The 22593-nt window shown below is 42.6% G+C and overlaps 1 protein-coding gene across 1 annotated transcript in view; it reads right to left on the bottom strand.

Annotated features, from left to right (window-relative positions):
* Positions 1–22593, bottom strand: part of LOC116983183 (helicase ARIP4-like) — a 91730-nt gene that overhangs the window by 16018 nt on the left and 53119 nt on the right. Inside the window, exons 4-12 of the mRNA XM_033036809.1 lie at positions 19402–19535; positions 17152–17196; positions 14103–14234; positions 11671–11894; positions 5476–5658; positions 4885–5018; positions 4206–4402; positions 2611–2953; positions 312–489 (exon numbers count right to left, since the gene is read on the bottom strand). Coding sequence (XP_032892700.1) covers positions 312–489; positions 2611–2953; positions 4206–4402; positions 4885–5018; positions 5476–5658; positions 11671–11894; positions 14103–14234; positions 17152–17196; positions 19402–19535 — 1570 coding nt within the window. The remainder of the gene's footprint in view (positions 1–311; positions 490–2610; positions 2954–4205; positions 4403–4884; positions 5019–5475; positions 5659–11670; positions 11895–14102; positions 14235–17151; positions 17197–19401; positions 19536–22593) is intronic.

Here is a 22593-nt window from a genome sequence, read left to right as displayed (position 1 = left end):
TACCAAAGACAGAGGATATCTTGGATGCCATAGATTGGAAAGCCCATTCTTGGGAGCAGATACGGTGGAGACTCAGAAATTGAAGGTCCCTTACTTGGCATGTTTATTTTTATTCTCACTGTTGCATCAAACATACTTTTGAATGGTAAATAGACCCTAACATTATTTGATAAAGTATCACTTATTCCCTAGTCAGTCACAAAAATAAAATCAGCCAGTGATAGTCTGTTGTACAGAGACACACAATATCCTGACACATACATTGGGATGTTTCCAACATTCTCTCTAATTCTGAAAATACAGAGGCTTACCTTACAGCAGACACAAAATGCTTTCAGAGGGTTGAGCCCCAGCCACCCACTGTTCCCTGCATCTCTAAAACGATCCATAAATTCTGTGTAGAGCGATCGCTGGATTTTGGAGAGACGGACTAGTAACACATGTTCTTCTTTGTCAGGAAGATGACCTCTTAAAACATCATGGCCTCGCCTGCAAAATATGAAATATTATTGATCAATTGATACAACATTCAATACCATTGAACGCATCAGACTTTATTTACAATATTAAATCAAAAGGATATAGAGCTTTGGAGTACAGTGCCCTCCATAATGCTTGGGACAAAGACCCATCATTTATTTATTTGCCTCTGTTCTCCACAATTTGAGATTTGCAATAGAAAAAAAAATCACATGTGGTTGAAGTGCACATTGTCAGATTTAAATAAAAGCCATTTTTATACATTTTGGTTTCACCATGTAGTTATTTGTGGTGAAACTGGTTATTGACTCATTTGCCACAAGAAACAGTTTCTCCCTGTTTATTCTATTAACGCTGCTAATTACTCAAATCTGTCATTATCTGGTTATTTTTCAAGGAGAGCAACCCACCTTCTCTCCAGTTTAGAGGGGCAACTAGCAATAAGATGCAAAGCAACCAATGACAGATCAAGATGAGGAAATGCAGCATCACATTTAAAACATCTTATTCTGATACTTTACATTAAGAGGGCAAAGAAAATGTTTTTAGGATTGATTACTCAATATACCAAGAAAAAACAGCATGCCTAGCATACTGGATCTTAAAACAGAACATATTATACTGGCCTAATTGGAAACCTATGCCCAGTTTAAGACTGTAGCATACAGTTTTGGTCACCCTCATGTAAAAGTGCAGATAGATGGCCAGGAAAATTCCAGGTTGCTGGGCATTACATTTAGAAAATCAAAGGATAAACACAACATGGGCTGAAATGAGGCTGAAGCAAATTAATGTTGCCAGAAGCAATGGCCAACGCTTCTTCATCCTTAGAAGACTTTGGAAGTTTGGCATGTCCCTACAACTCTCACCAACTTTGAAGATGGGCCATAGAAAGGATTTTATCGGAATGCATTAGAGCATGCTTTGGGAATAGCCACATCCAAGACCGCAAAAAATTGCACAGAACTGTGGACGTAGCCCAGGCCATCATGTAGACCAACCTCCCTTCCATTGACTCCATCGACTCTTCACACTGCCTCTGCAAGGCCACCAGCATAATCAAGGACGAGTCTAACCCTAGACACTCCCTCTTCACCCCTCTCCTATCAGGCAAGAGCTACAGAAATGCGAAAACGTATATCACAATATTCAGGGTGAGTTTAGAGAGCAATCCTGATCTACCATCTACCTCGTTGGAGACCCTCGGACTATCTTTAATCAGATTTGATTGGACTTCATCTAGTATAAAACGTTATTCCTTTTATTGTGTATCTGTACACTGTGGAAGGCTTGATTGTAGTCATGTATTGTCTTTCCACTGACTGGTCAGCACACAACAAAAAAGCTTTTCATTGTACCGCTGTATATGTGACAATAAGCTAAATGAAGTATTACCGATATTTAAAATCCTGTTGCCTCAAACACATTGCTGTTTTAACAGTTAGTTCATGGCATTGTGTAACTTGACGCTTAACCGTAATAATTCCTCACAGGGTCCCTCAGGCACAGCAACTCCTGGCCCCATGAAGTTCCACAAACACAGCCAACCTTGCAGGCATATACCACAGGCAAAAACCTGTCTTCCCTCCCACAAATCAAAAGCCTAGTTATTTCCTGTTCACCATCGTCTCTTCACGTACAACTACAGCCCCTCCCAATTCATGAAAATACAATTATTCCCTATACCTTACCTCCCATGTCTCAACCTCACAATTAACCACAGGAATAATTCACGTCTTTCCATTCAGCTGCTTTCGCAGCACGAGCACTCCATCCACAGGCACAATCTCCCCAGGATTAGCTACATTACTGTACCTGCCTTTGCAAAACTGCAACAGCAATCAAGTGCACCATTTATTGTACAGTTTAAAGAATACAAAGCAAAAATATGCAATCTGTTATTCAACCTTTACCTTCTTCAATCTAGGGAATCATGTTTTGTTGAGGAAATATGGTCATAAAGTGCAGACCACTTATAATTTAACCTTGGAATTATTCTGGTGAATTTGTATTGCGCCTTCTCCAAGGGCCTTCTTCCACATCCCAAGCGGAGCATCCAGAACTGAATTCATTACTTCAGACTCAGTCTAACAAGTTTTACCTGTGGAGGTTTCCCATCTAAGTTCTTACCTTTGAACAAATCCTTCCAGCAGGCTGTGTAAAACATGACTTCGATAACGCATCAACCGAACATCTTGTGGCGTCGAGTCGATACATTGCCCATTCAGGATGGGCCGCTCGAACATGTTGCTAAACTCTTGCCTGGTGCCTAGGAAGTCAGGCCGGACAAAGTCAACCATGCACCAGTACTCCGTGAGGTTGTTCTGAAGCGGATATCCAGTCAGCACCACCCGCCGTCGTGAACGGATGCTCTTTAAGGCCTGAGAGGTACTGGCGTGGCAATTCTTTATGCGGTGGCCTTCATCACAAATAACTACATCGGGCCCTGGTCTGGATAGGGCTTTCTCAATGCCTGAGGAACAAGATAAAAACCTGATCAAATTCAAAGGAAGTAGCATGGAGTCTGAATCTAATGCAATACTGTAGGTATCTGTTGTATTCCTAATTAAGTAATTCTGATCTTGGATAAAGCAAGTTACTCCAACTGGAGAAATTAAATTACTATTTATCTTTCAAAGCCATCAATGTTCCCACTCCCTCATTCCAGGAAAATGACCTAGAAAGCAAAAATATCACACTTCTCTGTAAAAGAACAGTTGAACACAAGCTAATAGCTACAGATTTTTGTAAACAGTCAGCATACATTTGTAATAAGTTCCTGTTGAAACAGATTGTTAAGATACCATTTAAAAGGTAGCTGTTGAAATTATCAAAAGTTTTCATGCAGTTAATAATGTAATTCTAACTTACTTTGGTTGGATAAGGTTTCTGAAATTGTCTGAGAAAGCAAGAAAATGAAATAAAGGACATTTGGCTATGAGAAGCAAGGTCCCTAACAGCTCTGCCTCACCCAAGAAATGGAGGGAGAAATTACTGAATTCTCTGATATGGAAAGTAAATGAAATAGTGCATTATGTATAGTGTAAGATTAGTTTTGCATTTCTCCAGTTCTAGGCCATATGAAGTTAATGGGCAAAATCCATGACTCCATTAAAATCAAAGCAGGATAAATATTTGAAGCAAAGGTCGGCATAGTGAGATGATGGATATCCAGGATCAGATTTGCATTGTCCTAGCAGACAGCTCATACATGGATGATATACAAAATGCTCCTCATCTGTGCTTCACATTTCTACACTAAAATCTTCACTGGTGAAGCTGCTCAATATTTTAAACCATGACAGAGCTGCCACTTTATAGTTAGAGTGTGAAGACATCTCTTCTCCTCCTCTTTACAATAAGTGAAGTAGCAGCTAGGCCAAAATTGGTTGGGATTTTGTCCTTGAGCTAGAAAGTTGTGGATTCCAGCACAACATTCAAATTTTACTGCATTATGCAGCTGAGCAGAACTAACAGAGCATTTTATTGTCAGAGGTACCTTGTTCTGGATGACATGGTAAAGCAAAATACTATTAATGTAATCAAATGGACATAAATAGCCTCTTTCAAACAGAATTGTTTTCAGCCCGCACCATCTAAAGGATCATTCTTCTCACAAGTGCATATAGGGTCTTGCTGACTGCCTAACAGTTAAACAGTGACGAGCTCTGAAACAAGAGCTTTGAGGTTCTGTATGAGGGCATAAAATGCATTTGCATCATTACCTTTCAACAGTTCTTGCTGCCGATCTTCCTCATCCAAATCTATAATCACAGGTCCTGTAGATTTCTTTGATTTTTTCCTCCTCCCACTAACAAAAGATTTCTTCAGTGAAAGCAGACGATACATCTCGTATCCCATTAACAGCATGCCACCATCAGTTGACCACTCATGGATAACCTTGGCACGGGCTACAGTTGTTCTACACGGAAACAGAACAATTATCAGAAAATCTGAGCACATCAGAGGACCTCAAATGTGGCATCCTATCCAATACAACATTTGTATCTAAATTATATAATAATGTTATTAACAGCCTTGGGTAAGGTTGAAATGATTACTAGAAGACTGGGTAAACCCCCAATTCTGTTTAATACAAATATAAAAGTTCACTGGGTCAAGGATATTCTAAGATTGCATACTTCAGTAACACCCCAGGTAATTGATTTATTGATGTAAAAAGTTTCCCTCTCACTTTAATTATAATGCGCTTTGTACGCCAGTTTAAGACAAACATTTTCAGCAGCCATCCCTGAACTTCACCATCATATCAGGATTCTCAGATTTGAGTAGCTTCTTTCTTTGGACCAGATCAGGTCCTAGATGCCCCTACCTCCTCCTCCTCCTCCTCCTCCTCCTCCTCCTCCTCCTCCTCCTCTTTTGAAAAATTGTACCAGTACTTACTTGAACTCATCATTTAGGATATGAACCTTGAAACCCCTGGGCTGGATCTCCTCAGGGTTGTAGTTTGCAGGAAGTGCTTCTTGGGCTGGAAGCCACATGTTAAACTCGGCCAACCAGTTCTGCAAAGTGTTCACCTGCAAACATGAAGAATGTAACCAATCAACATTTTTTTTTTTGCATCCTTGGATCCCTGTTTAAGCAAATTAGTACCGCTCTCTACTCCTTTATAAGAGAACTAAAGGCAACTAAATCAATTCAGTGTGCCTTCTGTAAAGACGGGCTCAGATAGCCTTCACAAGATGCCCCCCATCCCTTTGCACAATCCCCACATTGCAGGAAATAAAGTAAACCCAACCAGCAGTGGGAAAACACAACTAATATTATTGTGTGACAATTCTGCAGAATGTAATGAAACCCTGAGTTGAACATCAGACCTTTATATTACAACATGCTCGCATACATGCAGGTTCTTAACCTACAGGGCATATAGACAGACCTGATTCTGATACGTCTACAATTAATTCCACCATCTTTCCTCTTCCAAAAAAATTATTTGACTGTCATGAACAAAGGGATCAGATAGATACTGACCGGAACAATAGCAAGAACTGTGCGGGCCTCCGTGTATCGAAAGAGAACATCCACAAAGGAGACCATCTGCAGGGTTTTCCCAAGACCCATGCTGTGTGCCAGGATGCAACCAAAACCACTGCTGCCTTTAAACCTTTCCAGAGACTCCACCAGGTTATCGTATAAGAAACGGATTCCTCCGATCTGTGTGGGAGATAGAGTATAATTGCTGTTATCTGTCAACTGATGAGGCACCAGAAAACCTCAACAGTTTCAGCAAAATCTCAACAAGAAATTTTCAACAGAAATGTTGACAGTGAATTCTTAATAAAAAGCCCATTTAATGGAGAGAAATGTGTTTGTACATAATGCTGCACACTAGAAATGCACAAAAACATTAACAAAGATGACAAGTAGTGCAAAGACTGGGTGTGAGCAAGAGCGCGATATGGAGGCATTTACTGTATAAATTCTATGACATCCCATACCCTTTGCTACAGTTGCTCAACCCTCACCCAGTCAGGGCTCTCACTTAACTTTTTTTCCCTGTTGCCAGTCGGGCAACCTAGGCAGCTTTTTAGGTTGCCAAATGACAGTTTAGGTGGTCATTTAAGATTGTTTGCATGACGCGTGCGATAATGTGCTCGGACGAAGTGCGTAGTTACCAGTCGGAATTATGCTCAATGAAGCATTCACTTATTATTTCTGCTTCAAATAAAGTCACAAACTAAACATATTCACCAATAAAGACATGATATATACCACAATGACATGCAGCAACATTATAATACAGTATCTCAACTCTTTTTACACATTGCAATTAATGCAATTTCTATTATTTCTTTCCACTGCCAAACAAAAATGTGGTTGGATTATTCAGCGTATGATTAACCTGTGTCAATAAATCCTGGACCATGGTAACATATATGCTTAACCATGCACACTACAGATTGATGCAAGCATGTTTTCTGTGAAGGACCGAAAATTATCATAACATGGTCATAGCATGGGTCGTTATTGCTATTGGAACAGAAACAATCTCGCTTCCCACATAATTTATCCACGACAAAATATACAGGTTGCAAGGAAATTTCTAAAGGCATTTTATGATAATAGCTGTTAAAACCGACTATACCCATCTGACAGGTTAAACATTACACTAATTGACAAGAGATGGCCAAAGGACATAACTGCAGCAAATGTTCTTTTGGTAATATGTTTAAAGGTGTCAAAATGCCACATTAACAGACATTCAGATTAGATGTATGTGTTGTGAACTGCAATGAAGATACCCAGTTTGTACGCACCAGATTAAATTTTTTTTATTGATAAACACTGTTTCCATCATTCCCACTTCAGAATTAATGTTAAAATTTCAACAGAAATATCTCCTGACCAAATTTGTGATGTATATGACTGACTGTAGAAGTAAAACCTAAATAAATCCAACGTATAGTTGTGAATGTTGCTCATTAAATAACTAAGAGCTTTGATTTGACGTTAAAATGAATTATGTAATAACATGTCAACGAATCAAATCAGTGCAGGATGAATAGATGGGGAGGGGAGCACAGGGGATGTCAGTGAGGACTGAATAGAAGCGGGAATGGGGATCAGTGCGGAATGGAGAGGAGGGACAGAGAGACAGAGAGACAGAGAGAGAGACGGAGAGAGAGAGAGAGACGGAGAGAGAGACGGTGAGAAACAGAGAGAGAGACGGAGATAGAGACAGAGAGGGACAGAGAGAGAGAGAGAGAGACAGAGAGACAGAGAGACAGAGGGGTGCGGGTGGAAGAGGAGGTGGAGGCGCTGTCGCTGCCGTTGTGCGCGGCCCGTCATTCGCTCCGACTCTCCGTCACCCCGCACCTAGTATCTTTGCCCCGCACTACAGCCGCCGCCGACACGAAACGTCACGTTCCTTTTCTCCAGAGATGCTGCCTGACCCGCTGAGTTACTCCAGTTTTGTGTGTCTATCTTCGGTATAAACCAGTATCTGCAGTGCCAAGCCGGGGAAAACGAATCAGCATTTCAAAGGTTCAAAGGTTGATTTATTGTCACATACACCTAGATGTAGTGAAATTCCTTTTGCCAATGCAGCACATAAGAAAGAATACAAACATAACAATAATAAATAGCTTTAACATAAAAACATCCCCCCACGATGGTTCCCATTATGGGGGAAGGCACAAAGTCCAGTCCCATCCCCAATGTCCACCCATAGTCGGGCCTATTGAGGCCTCCACAGTTGCCTCTACGGAGGCCCGATGTTCCAAGCCGTCCTCACCGGGTGATGATGTTCCGGCGTCGGGAGAGTCCTCTCAGCGGCATGGGAACCCTGGAACAGCCGCCTCCCTACTCAAGACCGTGGCTTCCGGAGCCGACAAGGCCGCGCCGAATGGAGCTCAACTGGCGATCTCGTCGCGAGATCCCAGGCTCCCGATGGAAAGTTCAGCGCCGCCGCCCACAGCTCCGCGATGTTTTTAACGCCGGTCCCAGCTCACCGGAGTTCCAGCGCAGCGACTCAGGCAAGGCACCGCCCGCCCCGCAATGGCGCTCCAGCGCTGCACCGCCGTCCTCAGACCCGCAGCTCCGCCGCCGCCGGTGCCGCAGCCGCCGATGCCGGTGCCGCCGATGCCGAGGCTCCGGGCGGTCCCCTCGCTCCTCAGACCCGCAGCTCCGCAGCCGCCGCCGATGCCGCCGCTGCCGATGCCGAGGCTCCGGGCGGTCCCCTCAGGAAATGCCGCTCCAGGCCCGCTGGTAGGCCGCGAGGACGGGTCGAAAGTGCAGCCCGGAGAAAAGCTGCATCTCCGACCAGGTAGGGACCCTGAAAATTAGTTTCCCCCTCCCCCCCCCCTCCCCCACACATAAAAAAGCTAGAACTCCTTAAAAACAAAATACTAAACTAACTAAAAATAAGAAAAAAGAAATGAAAAACAGACAGCTGCAGGCTAGGCAGCCATACCCCCTACAGGTCGGCGCCAACCATTTAGGTTGCCCGGCGGGACTTTGGGTGGTCATTGGCACCCGGGCAACCGCTAATTTCAAGTCCTGCCAGTACTATTATTTCAGAGTTGACAATGCCACAGACTGTAGGTACATTTTATATGTTCCCATTAATTGAGAGATTCGGGTTAAGGTGCTCTTTATACTCAAAAGCGAGGGGATGACGATTAAAGGAGCGCAGAAGGTAATGTCCCTGATCCATTCCCATGTACCTGTCTAACTGTTTCTTAAACATTGGAATGGTCCCAGCCTCAACTACCTCCTCTGGGAGCTTGTTCCATACATCCACCACCCTTTGTGTGAAAAAGTTACCCCTCAGATTCCTATTAAATCTTTTCCCTTTCAGCTGAAACCTATGTCCTCTGGTCCTCGATTCACCTATTCTGGGCAAGAGGCTCTGAGCATCTGTCCAGGTATGTTGAGCTCAAAATCCAGTTCCCAGAGATGAAAGATCATTGTCTGACTGTGCACACATCTCATATTGAATAACTACTTTCTCCATTGAATAGCTTTCACCGTGCAATCAACTAAATTATAGGAAATATTTAGTTTTAAGAATCATGTTTTTTTTAAACAATAAAATGTAAAGAAATGCTGATTAGAACAGTAGGAGTTATGTGACCCTGAGTCTGCTTCGTGACTGAAGATCATGGTGGATCTACCCCAAAGCCATTTCTCTCCATTAACTTCACATTCCTCAATTCCTATGTGTAGAAATCGATCAATCGCTGCTTTGAGTGAACTTGCTGATCTAGGCTCCATATGCCTCTGGGATAGAGAATTTCAAAGATTTTCCAACTTCCATCATGAAGATATTTTTGACTCATCTCAATCCTAAATGGCTTCTCGCTTATCTGGGACTATGCCTGCTGATTCCAGGCTTCTCTGCCAGCAGAAATTTCTGTCCCATACCCAACAAAAATATCTACTTGCCTGAGGCGAGTAGAGGGACTCCACCAGGGGCGCCGTCCAATGGCTGCCTAGCCTGCAGCTGTCTGTTTTTTCGTCTCTTTTTCTTATTTTTAGTTAGTTTAGTGTTTTGGTTTGAGGAGTTCTAGCTTTTTATGTGTGGGGGAGGGGGGAGGGGAGGGGGAAACTAATTTTCAGGGTCCCTACCTGGTCGGAGATGCAGCTTTTCTCCGGGCTGCAGCTTCAACCCGTCCCAGCGGCCTACCAGCGGGCCTGGAGCGGCGTCTCCTGAGGGGACTGGAGCTTCGGCATCGGCGGCGGCGGCGGCACTGGCTCAGCAGCGGCGACGGCACCGGCTCAGCACCGGCTACGGCACCGGCTCAGCAGCAGCGGCGGCACCGGCTCAGCACCGGCTCAACACCGGCGACGGCACCGGCTCAGCGGCACCGGCGACGGCACCGGCGACGGCACCGGCTCAGCGGCGGCGGCACCGGCTCAACACCGGCGACGGCACCGGCTCAGCAGCGGCGGCGGCACCGGCTCAGCGGCGGCGGCGGCACCGGCTCAACACCGGCGACGGCACCGGCGGCGGCAGGGGTGCCGGTTCGGCATCGGCGGCGGAGCTGCGTGTCTCGAGTAAGGAGGCCCGACTATGGGTGGACATGGGGATGGGACTGGACTTTGTGCCTTTCCCCACAATGGGAACCATTGTGGGGGGATGTTTTGATGTATCTATCTGAAACTATCTACTACTGTTATGTTGTATTCTTTTTTTATGTGCTGCATGGCAAAAAGAATTTCACTACACCGAAAGGTGTATGTGACAAAATAAAATAAAATAAATTTGAAATCTTGAACAAAAATATCTGCTCTGTATCCCGCCTGTCGAGGCCTATAGGAATCTTGAGATCCCCTCTTTACAGAATACAGGCCTAATCTATGAGAATATCTGAATTCTAGTACACAAGTTAATTGATGCTCCAGGACACAAGCAATGAAAGAAATCCAAGGAGCTATTAAAGTTAATTATATTTGGGACAATTTCATAGGAAGTCCTCAGAACTCCTATAATCACAAACAATAACAGAGTCAACACCATACACATAACAGTACAGCACAGGAACAGGTTCTTCAGCCCACAATGTCTCTGCCAAACATGATGCCAAGATAAATTAATTTAATCTGCTACAATGATCCATTTCCCTCCATTCACCGCATATCTATGTGCATATCTAAAAGTCTTATAAATGCCACAATTAAATCATTCGGAAGAATATCATGCCTGTTGGACCCCTTCGCGGGGCGGATGCTGAAATTTCCCGAAATTATTTCATTTCCCTAAAATTACACGAAGACAACCATAATTTCCCGAATTTCGGGTAATTTCGTTCAAAGTGGAAACACTGAACCAAAGTCCTATTGAGCTGCATCATAGTTTCCTGATTCTTATACTCAATACCCTGACCAATGAAGGCATTCATACCATACACCTTCTTTACCACTTTAACTACGTGTTACCACTTTCAGGCAGCTATGAACTTGGACCCCAAGATCCTTCGGTACATCATGATGTATGGGTCTTACATCCAACATTCCAAATTTGCTTGGATTAAACTTCATCTTCCATTTTCTTCCCATTTCTGTAGCTGATCTACATCACGCTGTATACTTCGACAGCCTTCCTCACGGTCTGCAACTCCAGAAATCTTGTGTCATCTGCAAACTTACCAATCAACCCATAGACATTCATATCCCTGGGGAACTCCACTGGTCAGACCTTCAGCTGTGCATTTTTGTCTTCTGGATCAGAACACTATGGGGACTTTATAAAATGCCTTACTAAAACACATGAAGACAACATTATTGATAACCTTTGGCACTGCCACAAAAAATTGGTCGTTAATAAGATGTGACCTGCCTCATTCAAAGCCAGCTGACTGTCCATAGTCCGCACCTTTCAAATGGGAGTAAATCTATCCTGAAGAATCCTCTCCAATTATTTCCCCAAAACTGTCGTGAGGCTCACATACCTATAAGTCCCTGGAATCTCTCTACTTCCCTACTTAAATAAAGAAATAATATTGGCTACTCTTTAGTCCTCGCCTGTGGCTGAAGATACAAAGATCTTTGTCAAAGCCTCTGTGATCTCCTCTCTTGCCTCTATGAATAACGTGGAATTCAAGGCCTTTCCCTCAGGGCCTTCCCCTCCGCTACCTCACATGTTGATAAGATCACTTAAGAAAAGATATGCCTGTCACAATATAATGCACTATAGTACTGATAAAAAAAAGGTGTTGCCATTACCTGGTGTGGTTTCACAGATCGTGCCAGTTGGGATGCCAGGAAAATGTCTTGCTCATTTGGAGGATGATTTATGTTAACCATTACACGCCCCAGATCATCTGGCTGGTTCAAGGCATCATTCACATGAGCATCATTGCTCTCCTCATTCACCTCCTCATCATTGCTGGATCCACTATCAAGAATTTGGAATGTATCATCTTCCCCAGAACTCAACTCGATCACATCTTCCAAGACAGATAGAAAAACAAGATGATATGTCAAATAAGGTGTCACTACTAAATGGGAACTACTTGCATCAATAGCATGCAGATGTTAAGTCAACAGATTAGATAACTGCTCTTTTGAATGAGTAAGTTATTTACATTCTAAATTAGCATACCAATTTAAATGGGCACTTCAAACCAAATATCGCCCCTGCTTTCTGGACAACATAATAATTTATTAATTGTGAAATGATTCAAATCTGATCATCAAATAGCATGAATTTTCCGACCGATTGGTTTGTAAAAGACCCACCAAACTTCTTCCTTTAAAATCAATGCAGAAAAATTGAATGTGCCAGCAAGCCAACTTTGGGAAAGAGCTGGAGGAATTCAACAGTCCAGGCATTATCTGGATGGAAAGGCACAGACAACATTGCGGGCCAGGACCCAGTGTGATCTTTTCCCTTCACAGATTCTGCCTGGCCTGTTGAATAAGCGAGTTCGGTATTCCGACTGCGCATGGCCAGGTCAAAGGTCACTCTGCATAAACATTGCTGGTAGCAGTGGAGCAGTAGACCTTCATTTCATTTGTTTTTACCAGCTTTGATTCTGTTAGGTAAGAAATTACTGCTTTCAAACTAGGAATTAGTTGTATTTATTGTTCCTTTGTAAAAAGCTACGATGATTTTGTTGTTTTTATTGCTTTATGCTTCGGTGAGTGAGCGAGATCATGCTGCTGCGTGGGGTCGGGGTCCATGGTCGGGGTCGGGTTTCCGGCACTGTTGAGTTGCTGCTGAGCCAGCCCGTCCCCTCCCGGGTGTCCCGTCCCTGTCCGGTGGTGGCCGTTCCCCGGCCGGCCAGGGACCGTCGGCTGTGCCTATCTCCTTGTCCAGTGGGATGAGAGTTAGCCCCCTCGGTGCCGGCGGGGTTGCACACGAGGAGCTGCGGTAGCTCGGCGGGTCAGGCAACATCTCTGGAGAAGGGTGTCTCCGGGGATGCTGCCTGTCCAGCTGCAGCACTGTGTGTGTATCCCCGTTGATGGTTGATGTTCGTCTTTCACCGGCACAGGGAGGGGGGTTGGCCGGCGGCCGCAGGGTGGGGCGGGGCGTGTGGCTGGCAGTCCTCGGCCTGTCGGGGAGCGGGTTCCTCGGGAGTTGGAGCGGGGTCGGGCTGGAGTTGGTGCTTCTTCTCCGCACTGGCTGTGGGCCTGAGGCCGCTGGTGTCCCGTCAGTCCGGGTTGCCCCGGACGGGGATGGGACACTCGGGGAGGGGAGAATCCAGTGGCGATTTGACAGCATTTGCGGCGCCGGGGATCCTGGTTCAATCCTGGATGCGGATGAGGCGCGGGTCTGTGTGCGCGCTCTCCCGTCTCGCACTCGCATCTGCCCCCGCTCTACCGCTACTGTTCCTTTGGTGGGATGAGGAGTTGACCATTTATGAGAGTCTCTCTGGAATCGAGAATTTCATTGCTCATTCGTATTCATAGATGAGGCTGAAGAATTCCATTGCCTTGAAATTAGCAGAATAGTGAAATTCGACTCAGAAACTATCAACTATAAAATACATTAACTTTCCTACAATCTGACCACACGGGGGGTTCCACAGATTAAATATATTTTTACACATAAATTATGAATAAAGACAAGAATTTATACACAGTTTCTTCAGCCAGCGCTTCTTTCACTTTTGCTTTCTGGTGAATGACCTTTGACAAATCCCATGATTCCTTGTTTTTTTCGGAATGCCGAACTCGCTTATTCCTCCAGCACTTTGATTTTTGCTCTAGATTAGAGCATATGCAGTCTCTTATCTCTAACTTTGGAGCTTCCATTTCTGAGTGGAAGCATCAAGATCATTTCATGAGAAAATTATGGCAGTTACATGGGTAACGGCCAACATTTGCCTCAAAATATGGTTTGTGAAAGTGGAACAACTTCACGTACATAAACCTTAATTTTCCAATTTACCATTTTTCTTGCATGTTTCCATCAATTATTTCAACAAATTGGACAGTTCAGAAAGAAGAAACTCTCGTGGGGAAAAGCTGAATTCACACATTTATAAAAAGGATAAATATTCCGTAAGAAGGTAAATCTAGATTGTCAATGCCTTTGAAACCATGCCGCAATGTAAGTTTGCATACACTTTTTTGTGGTGGGAAGAAGACAAGTGCGTGCCTCGGGCCAAGGAATAATATGAAAATGGGAATAGATCCAGTTATATTCTCACCATCCTTTACAACTTTGTTTACTCCCCCTGCATCTTCTTCACTCTCGCTGCTTATGTCCACACAGATTACCTCAGATTTAGAGGGCCTTGGTGGTGTTGCCAGATGTTCATCTGCTTTCTGTACAATTTCCTCTGGAAAGAAAACACTCTGGAGTAAGTACAACTGCATTTGCTTATTTCATTGTCTTTGTGTTCAACATTTCCTCTGCTGAGATCCAAGAAATACAGTGCCCGCCATAATATTTGGGACAAAGACCCATCATATATTTATTTGCCTCTGTACTCCACAATTTGAGATTTGTAATGGAAAAAATCACATGTGGTTTAGGTGCACATTGGCAGATTTTAATAAAGGGTATTTTTATACATTTTGGTTTTACCATGTAGAAATTACAGCAGTGATTATACATACCCCCATTTCAAGGCACCATAATATTTGGGACACAGCGACGTCATGTAAATGAAAGTAGTTATGCTTAGAATTTTGTTGCATATCCTTTGTATGCAATGACTGCTTGAAGTCTGCGATTCATGGACATCACCAGTTGCAGGGTGTCTTCTCTGATGATGCTCTGCCAGGCCTGTATTGCAGCTATCTTATGCTTGTTTTGGGGGCTAGTCCTTCAGTTTTCTCTTCAGCATATAAAAGGCATGCTCAATTGGGTTCAGATCGGGTGATTGACTTGGCCATTTTTTAGCTTTGAAAAACTCCTTTCTTGCTTTAGCAGTATGTTTGGGATCATTGTCATGCTGTAGAAGGAACCGCCGGAGTTTTGAGGCATTTATTTGAACATGAGCAGAGAGGATGTGTCTATTCTTCAGAATTCATTATGCTACCACCATCAGCAGTTGTATCATCAATGAAGATAAGTGAGCCAGCACCTTCAGCAGCCATACATGCCCAGGCCATAACACCCCCACCACCGTGTTTCACAGATGAGGTGGTATGCTTTGGATCGTAGATGCTTCCTTCTCTCCTCCATACTTTGCTCTTGCCAACACTAATATAAGTTAAATTTGTCTCATCTGTCCACAAGACCTTTCTCCAGAACTGTGGTTGCTCTTTTAAGTACTTCTTGGCAAACTGTAACCTGGCCATCCTATGTTTGCAGCTAACCAGTGGTTTGCATCTTGCAGTGTATTTCTGTTCATGAAGTCTTCTGCAGACAGTGGTCACTGACAAATCCACACCCGACCCCTGAAGAGTGTTTCTGATCTGTCAGACAGGTGTTTGGGGATTTTTCTTTATTATAGAGAGAATTCTTCGGTCATCAGCTGTAGAGGTCTTCCTTGGCCTGCCAGTCCCTTTGCGATTAGTAAGCTCACCAGTGCTCTCTTTCTTCTTAATAATGTTCCAAACAGTTGATTTTGGTAAGCTTAAGGTTTGGTTGATGTCTCGAACAACTTTATTCTTGTTTCTCAGTCTCATAATGGCTTCTTTGACTTTTATTGGCACAACCTTGGTCTTCATATTGTTAAACAGAAATAAAATTTTCCAACGGTGATGGAAAGACTGGAGGAAAGACTAGGTGCTGAGAGCTCTCCTATACTTGCAATAAAGAGGCATTTAAGCACACCTGAGGAATTACAAATACCTGTGAAGCCATGTGTCCCAAACATTAAGGTGCCCTGAAATGAGGGGGACTATGTACAATTTCTACATGGTGAAACTAAAATGTATAAAAATACCCTTTCATAAAATCTGACAATGTGCACTTTAACCACATGTGATTTTTTTTCTATTACAAATCCCAAATTGTGGAGTGTAGAGGCAAATAAATAAAAGATGGGTCTTTGTCCCAAACATTATGGAGGGCACTGTACTTTTCCCTCTAAAACCCATATGCCACATTTTCCCCCGGATTCTGGTCCTGGTACATAATTTTCCACAAATTCCATACAGGATTTTGGACACTGGGGAAGGAAGTACATTTATAAAAAATTCTCTGATCAGTCAGCCCAATAAAGACAGGTTTCAATACTGATATTCCACTTTTACAAGGCTACATCAATAGACGTGAAGACGTAAAATACAGGAATACTTAGTTCTAATGAAGCCAACACATTTTATTCCCAGAATCACAAGAAACTAGATACTGGTATATAAAAAAAAGAGACACAAAGGGCTGGAGTAACTCAGTGGGTCATCAGGTCAGGACTCTTCGGGATTTGCACCCATTTCTCTCCTTCACCTCTTCCCGTCCCCTTTCCACCTATATTCCTTACTCTGGCTACACAATGTGCTTCTATTGTTATTTCACACTGTTTTTTTCATCTCTGGCCTTTGTCCACCCATCTGCCCATCAACCCCACCCCCTCATCAGTATCCACCAATCACATGGCAGGCTTTCTTCTTCCCCCACTTATCTTCCAGCTTTCTGCCCCCACCCATCTGTCTTGAGAAGGGTCCCCACCCAAAAAGTCACCGATCCATGTTTTCCAGGGGTGTTGCCTGACCTGCTGAGTTAATACAGCACTTTGTGCCTTTTTTAACATATTATTCACCCTTACCACTGATGAACATAACAAATATACGTTAAGATTAAAATATATCCAAATTGTTTATTAAAGAGTGATAAAAGGTGTCAACTTCACAGGGACTAAACATTACTGTTTTTTTATAAACCAACCTGAATACATAAAGCCATTGGAAATACTGGTATGAAAAAAGTTTTCTGATGTGGAATTTCAATCACACATTGGCACTTATGCTGAGCACATGGGCATACATAGAGAAAAGACCATCACCACACAACATCACCTTGCCTTGTGGGAAAATGAACACAACACAAAGTCTTTAACAGCCAATTAATAATTATTCTAGTCTGGTATACACCATAACTATTTCCAGCCATATACTTTGTGTGCATAACTACAGTGGCTGAATAGCTTTGTGAGGCCCATGGGATATATTGCTCAGTTCTCCTGCAATTCCTTTCCTGATATTTTCAATTGCTGGTTAATTGATTTACACATAAAGAAATGGAACAGAGCATCAAACTGTTTAACACAATAGTACGTAAAGTTTTTAAGAAATGCATTTGCTTACCTTCATTCCAAACAGGTTCCTTTTTTAAAGTTTGGGTGTTCGATTCTGAGGATGGTTAAAAGAGAACAGATTTTAGAAAAAAGTGCACACTTAACACAAGTTGACCTAAGATTGTCACTTTATCACTTCATTATATTCACCATTCAAATCCCCCCAGGCCTGCTGCTGCTGCTCATGTCTGCAATATCAACCCAGAACTACCCTATGAATTCTGCATTCTATTTCTGGTCCCATTAATGACTAAATCTTTAATATTGTGATATTGATGTGCCAGACACCCAGGTTCAATCCTGACCTCAGGTGCTATCTGTGTGGAGTTTGCACGTTCTCCCTGTAACCATGTGGGTTTCCTCCAAGTGTTCTGTTTCTCGCCCCCCCCCCCCCATATCTCAAAGACATGAGGGTTTGTAGGTTGATTTTTATATATCAGCCTTTATAAATTTCCCCAGGTAAGTAGTGAGTAGATGAGAAAGAGAGATAACATAGAACTAATGCGAAGGAGTGATCGATGGCTGGCATAGACTCACTAAGCCCTGGGGCCTGTTTTTATGTTGTATCTTTCAATTAAATTAAATTAAAACCTTGACTAGATTCACCTCGTTGCAACTTTCTTGATCTCTCCCCTTTTAACATTTGGACACATCCTATAGTCAGTCTCTCAATACCAGATTTTATTTTAATAGCATTCTCATGAAATATTACTGTAATAATTTTTGCGTTAGCAAGAGATTTCTAAAAGTGTGTTATTGCTGATCAGGCATCTGTTTTAGGTAATATACTTGAAAATATTATGTCAGGATAACATAGGTGACATCATTTTTTACACAGAGAGTGGTGAATCTGTGGAACTCTCTGCCACAGAAGGTAGTTGAGGCCAGTTCATTGGCTATATTTAAGAGGGAGTTAGATGTGGCCCTTGTGGTTAAAGGGGTCAGGGGGTATGGAGAGAAGGCAGGTACAGGATACCGAGTTGGACGATCAGCCATGATCATATTGAATGGCGGTGCAGGCTCGAAGGGCCAAATGACCTACTCCTGCACCCATTTTCTATGTTTCTATGAAGGCATGCAGTCTTTTATCCGGGGTACAGAATCAAGAAATAAAGGGCATAGGTTTACGGTGAGAGGGGAAAGACTTAATAGGAACCTGAAGGGCTACTTTTTCCACACAGTAATATGTGTATGAAATGAGCTACCAGAGGAAGTGGTTGAGGTATGTACAATAACATTTAAAAGGCATTTGGACACATACATGGATAGGAACGGTTTAGATGGATATGAATGTAAAAACGAGCAAAGGGGACTCGCTTAACTTAGACGGGCATTTGGTTGGACCGAAGGGATCGGTTTCATGCTGCGTAACTCCATGAAATTTAGAATCTCAACCTGTGGTGGATGGTCAGTAAGAAATAAATTACTCCCTATTTCATAATAGTCACCTTTCTAACTCCAGGAGATGCAAGACCTGCCGGCTCCTCCCTTCCCATAATCAAAGATCCAGTCTTTTCAGATGAAGCAGTACTCTTCTAGTCTAGTTAACCGCATTTAGTGTTCACAATATGGTCTCATCTACATTTGAGAAACAGTGTAGATTGATGGTTTGCTTTGCAGAGCATTCGTGCTCAGACCACGCGATTGACCCTGAGCTTCTACATTCTTCTCTGATCTCTCTGCCACCTCTTATACTGCTTTCGTGAGGTATAATGGAAGCGGGGGGGAATAATACCTCATACCTGCATGTTACGGCCTTCAAGATTCAATACAAACTTTCCAAATTTAGGTAATTTGATCTTTCTTTCTGCCTGCCATCCATCTCTGATTATGGTTCAGTTTTTCTCTTTCTACTAGCAATAGCCCCCACCCCTGCAATCAACAGTACTTAATACAGACAAAGAACCATAATCCACTTCTAACAGCCACATTTACGAGTTTGCTCTCAGCGATATTCCCTCCCTGACCTCCTCTGAAACTGAAATGGTGCCATCTAATGCCCAGAACTGAGGAAGGGTTTCAGACTGGGAATGTTAACTTTGTTACTTGTTACAGACGTCACTTGACCTGCTCAGCACTTCCTGCCAAGTGGCATCTGCATCTACAATCTTCTATGATTTTCATTTCCTGACTCATTTAGCAGATTAACAACCAGCTTCCTAGTGTAAAACAAAATCTTGCCAAGTCCAATCTTCCTAAGCAACATACTTACAAGTAAACAGACATGTTTACAGTAAAGCAGTTAGCATCCTAATCTTACCTTGTAATAGTTCAAATGGCAAGGTGGGTAACACAAATTCCTTCCTTTGTTGCTCAAGTCTTTTTAGGCGCTCTAACTCTTCCTGCTGTGCTGCTTTGGTTCCAGCTTCAAGTTGATCCTCCCGTAGTAGCTTTCTGGGAAAGCAAGAAAACCAATCAGACAATTCAGTCAAAAGCAGCCCACATTTAAAAAGATTAAAACCCAGCATACAGTCAACACCGCACAACACTGTACAAATGCATTGGTGCTTATAGACTAGAACCCACTTTGTCACATTGACTTCCTTATGTTGTTATTCCAAGTGAGAGCATAAAAAGAATGAGTTTTGAAATAAGAACATCAGTTAAATCATTATCGGGCACCCAGTTACAAGGACAACACCAGACATATTTCCATGTTGAGTCCCAATAAATACTCATTAATCATTTGATTTATATTTGGATATACCTTTTACTTAAACGTCAATTAAGCTCCTCCATCATACAGACTTTAGTTATTCAAAAATGTGTCTTATCACTACCCTATTAAGCACAACAGAGGAAACCAGTCATGATTTTCTGGTTACACCAAGATCTTAAAAATAAAATAAAAGAAGTGTTTTTCCACATTATTCACGTGCCCAAAGTTAACAAGTGTACTCCAACCAACAGGTTCCTTTTCACCTCTTCCTCCTCCAATTCTGTTCCCTTCATTTTATTGTATGATTTCAAAATCATCACTTGTTTGTTTCCACTAACTTTCATCCCCAAAATAATCGGTCGGCTGCCCTTCCAGCAGCATGTTTGTTATTTCGACTTTTTTGGTGTGTCTAATGTTAGTTTAGGTGTGGGGGGTGGGGGGGGGGGGGTGGGGGGTGGGGGGGTGGGGGGTGGGGGGGGAAAGGATGGAACCGCTTTCGGTCGCTTCCTAGACGGAGAGGCGACTTTTTTCATGTCGTCTTCCTCACGGCCTAACAGCTTGGATTGGAGCGGCCTTTCCCAGAGTCGGGCCCGGAGAATCAGCAGCAGGCGCAGCGTGGACTTTTCCATCGCGGTACGGGCGAACCCTTGCTGGGGGTCGCCAGAAAGGAGTGCTCTGATCGCTGGCCTGGTGACTTTGACATCGTGGAGCTGTGGTCTGCGGAGCTTCTAGCCACGGGCGTGGCATGGACTTACCATCCGGAGTCTGGGATCCCTTGCCCCAGGATCGCCAGAGAACAGCTCCGACCGCCGGCCTGCAGCCTATAACATCCTGAAGCCGCGGTCTCCGGTAGGAAAGTACCGATTCGGGACCTCCAAACCGCGGAGTGAGTTTGACTGTCCCAACGTCGGAGTTTTGATCGTCCCGACGAGAGGGCCTGTACATCGGGCTGTCCATAGCAGCGACTATGGAGGGTTTATGGCCCCGACCACGGGTGAACAAAGGAGGACGACTGGCTGAACTTTGTTGCCTTCCACCACAGTCAATAATGCTGTGGTGGATGTTTGTGTCAAATCTTATTGTGTATTGTGTGTTCTTTTTAAGTGTATGGCTGCTGGCAAATTCATTTCACTGCAACCTTCGGGTGCCCGTGATGAATAAAATTGACTTTGACTTTGAAATAAACAACATGAAGATCTCCAATAGCTTTATTAGTCTAGTTATCGGACACCTGTTGGTTTCCAAATCCACTTTGACGTGGATACAATTAAAAAAAATACTGAACACCTCTTACTGTCCCCTCAAGACAGAAAGAATACCTTTGGCTTTTACTTTCATTTTCTTAACAAAATTCATCTGCTGTTCATATTTTGTTCCTGTAGCTTTCAATTCTAGATCATTCCTTGAAAATGTTTTAAATATTTTTATTAGTTCAAAAACTCATATTATTTTGAGTTTCACCAGAATTTCCTCAGAGGGTGCCATCTTCTCTAATTTTGCAATATATTTTCTCAGGATACTCGAGTTATTGCCCTTGTGATACTGGTAGAGATGAGAACTATTGCAGCTCTTCTGAATAATGTATTTTGCTGCTGTTTAAGGGGGTGTCACAGGAATTACAGACTGTAACAATGTATTACCACATCAGAATAGTACACAATTTAGAGGGGAACCTGCCGAAGTTGCTGTCACCACAGAGTCAAGAGTGTTTTATTGTCACATGTCCCAGATCAAACAATAAAATGGTTTGGGGGGGGGAGGGGCTTTTTAAAAAAAAATGTTTTTATTAGAAGTAGACATATTATAAAGTATAGTTGCATATTATAGTAAAAGAACTTTTCATATACATCAGTCATACATTATTAAAATTTTCAATTGTCGATTATTTCTACTTCTAGTGTTTTGTTTTTTTATATAGAAAAAGAGAGAAAGAGAGAGAAAAGTTACAAATATCAAAAAAAAACAAAAAAGGTGGAATGGATTACTTATAATATGTCATTGGAGATAGGTTCGTAGATTATAAAGTATGACTTTTCATCTAATCCTGAGTTCAAGTTTCAGTTGGGTTTTCGTGCCGGGCCAATCTATCCCGTCAGATAATTAATGAATGGAGCCCATATTTTATCAAAAAGTTCTTGTTTGTCCATTAAGACAAGTCTAATTCTTTCTAGATATAGGGTCTCCGACATTGCCACAATCCACATTTTAATTGTGGGGCCTTTCCAAAATTTTAATATTAATTTTTTTCCGGTTATTATACTGTAGTCGAGGAAATTTCTTTGGCTTGTTGTGAGTGTTAAACTTTGCTCTGATATTCCAAGTATTATTAATTTTGAGTTTGGATCCACTTTTGTATTAATAACTTCTGAAATAATTTCAAAAATATCAGTCCAGAAATGTTTAATTTTTATACAATTTGCAAACGTATGTGTTAAATTAGCATCTAGATGTAGACATTTATCACAAATAGGAGAGATTTGTGGGAAGATTCTATTTAGTTTTATTTTAGAGTAGTGTAATCTATGTAAGACTTTAAATTGTATTAAAGCATGTCTGGCATTTAACGAACATTGATGTATATGTTGTAAACTTTCGTCCCACAAATCTTTCGTTATAGGATGACCTAATTCATTTTCCCATGTGTGTCTATATGGTTCGGTCGGTGGTACCTCGTTGTTTAGGAGGGTGTTATAAATATAAGCTATTAATTTTTCAGTGTTAGGATGCTTGTTCAAACATTCATCAAGGATTTCTGGTTCCCTAGTCCTGTAGACTTGTGTGTTAGATTTAACA

The sequence above is a fragment of the Amblyraja radiata genome, chromosome 18 (assembly GCF_010909765.2).
Source record: "Amblyraja radiata isolate CabotCenter1 chromosome 18, sAmbRad1.1.pri, whole genome shotgun sequence".
In the NCBI taxonomy this organism is placed as follows: Eukaryota; Metazoa; Chordata; class Chondrichthyes; order Rajiformes; family Rajidae; genus Amblyraja; species Amblyraja radiata.
This window is presented reverse-complemented; position numbering and strand designations above follow the sequence as displayed.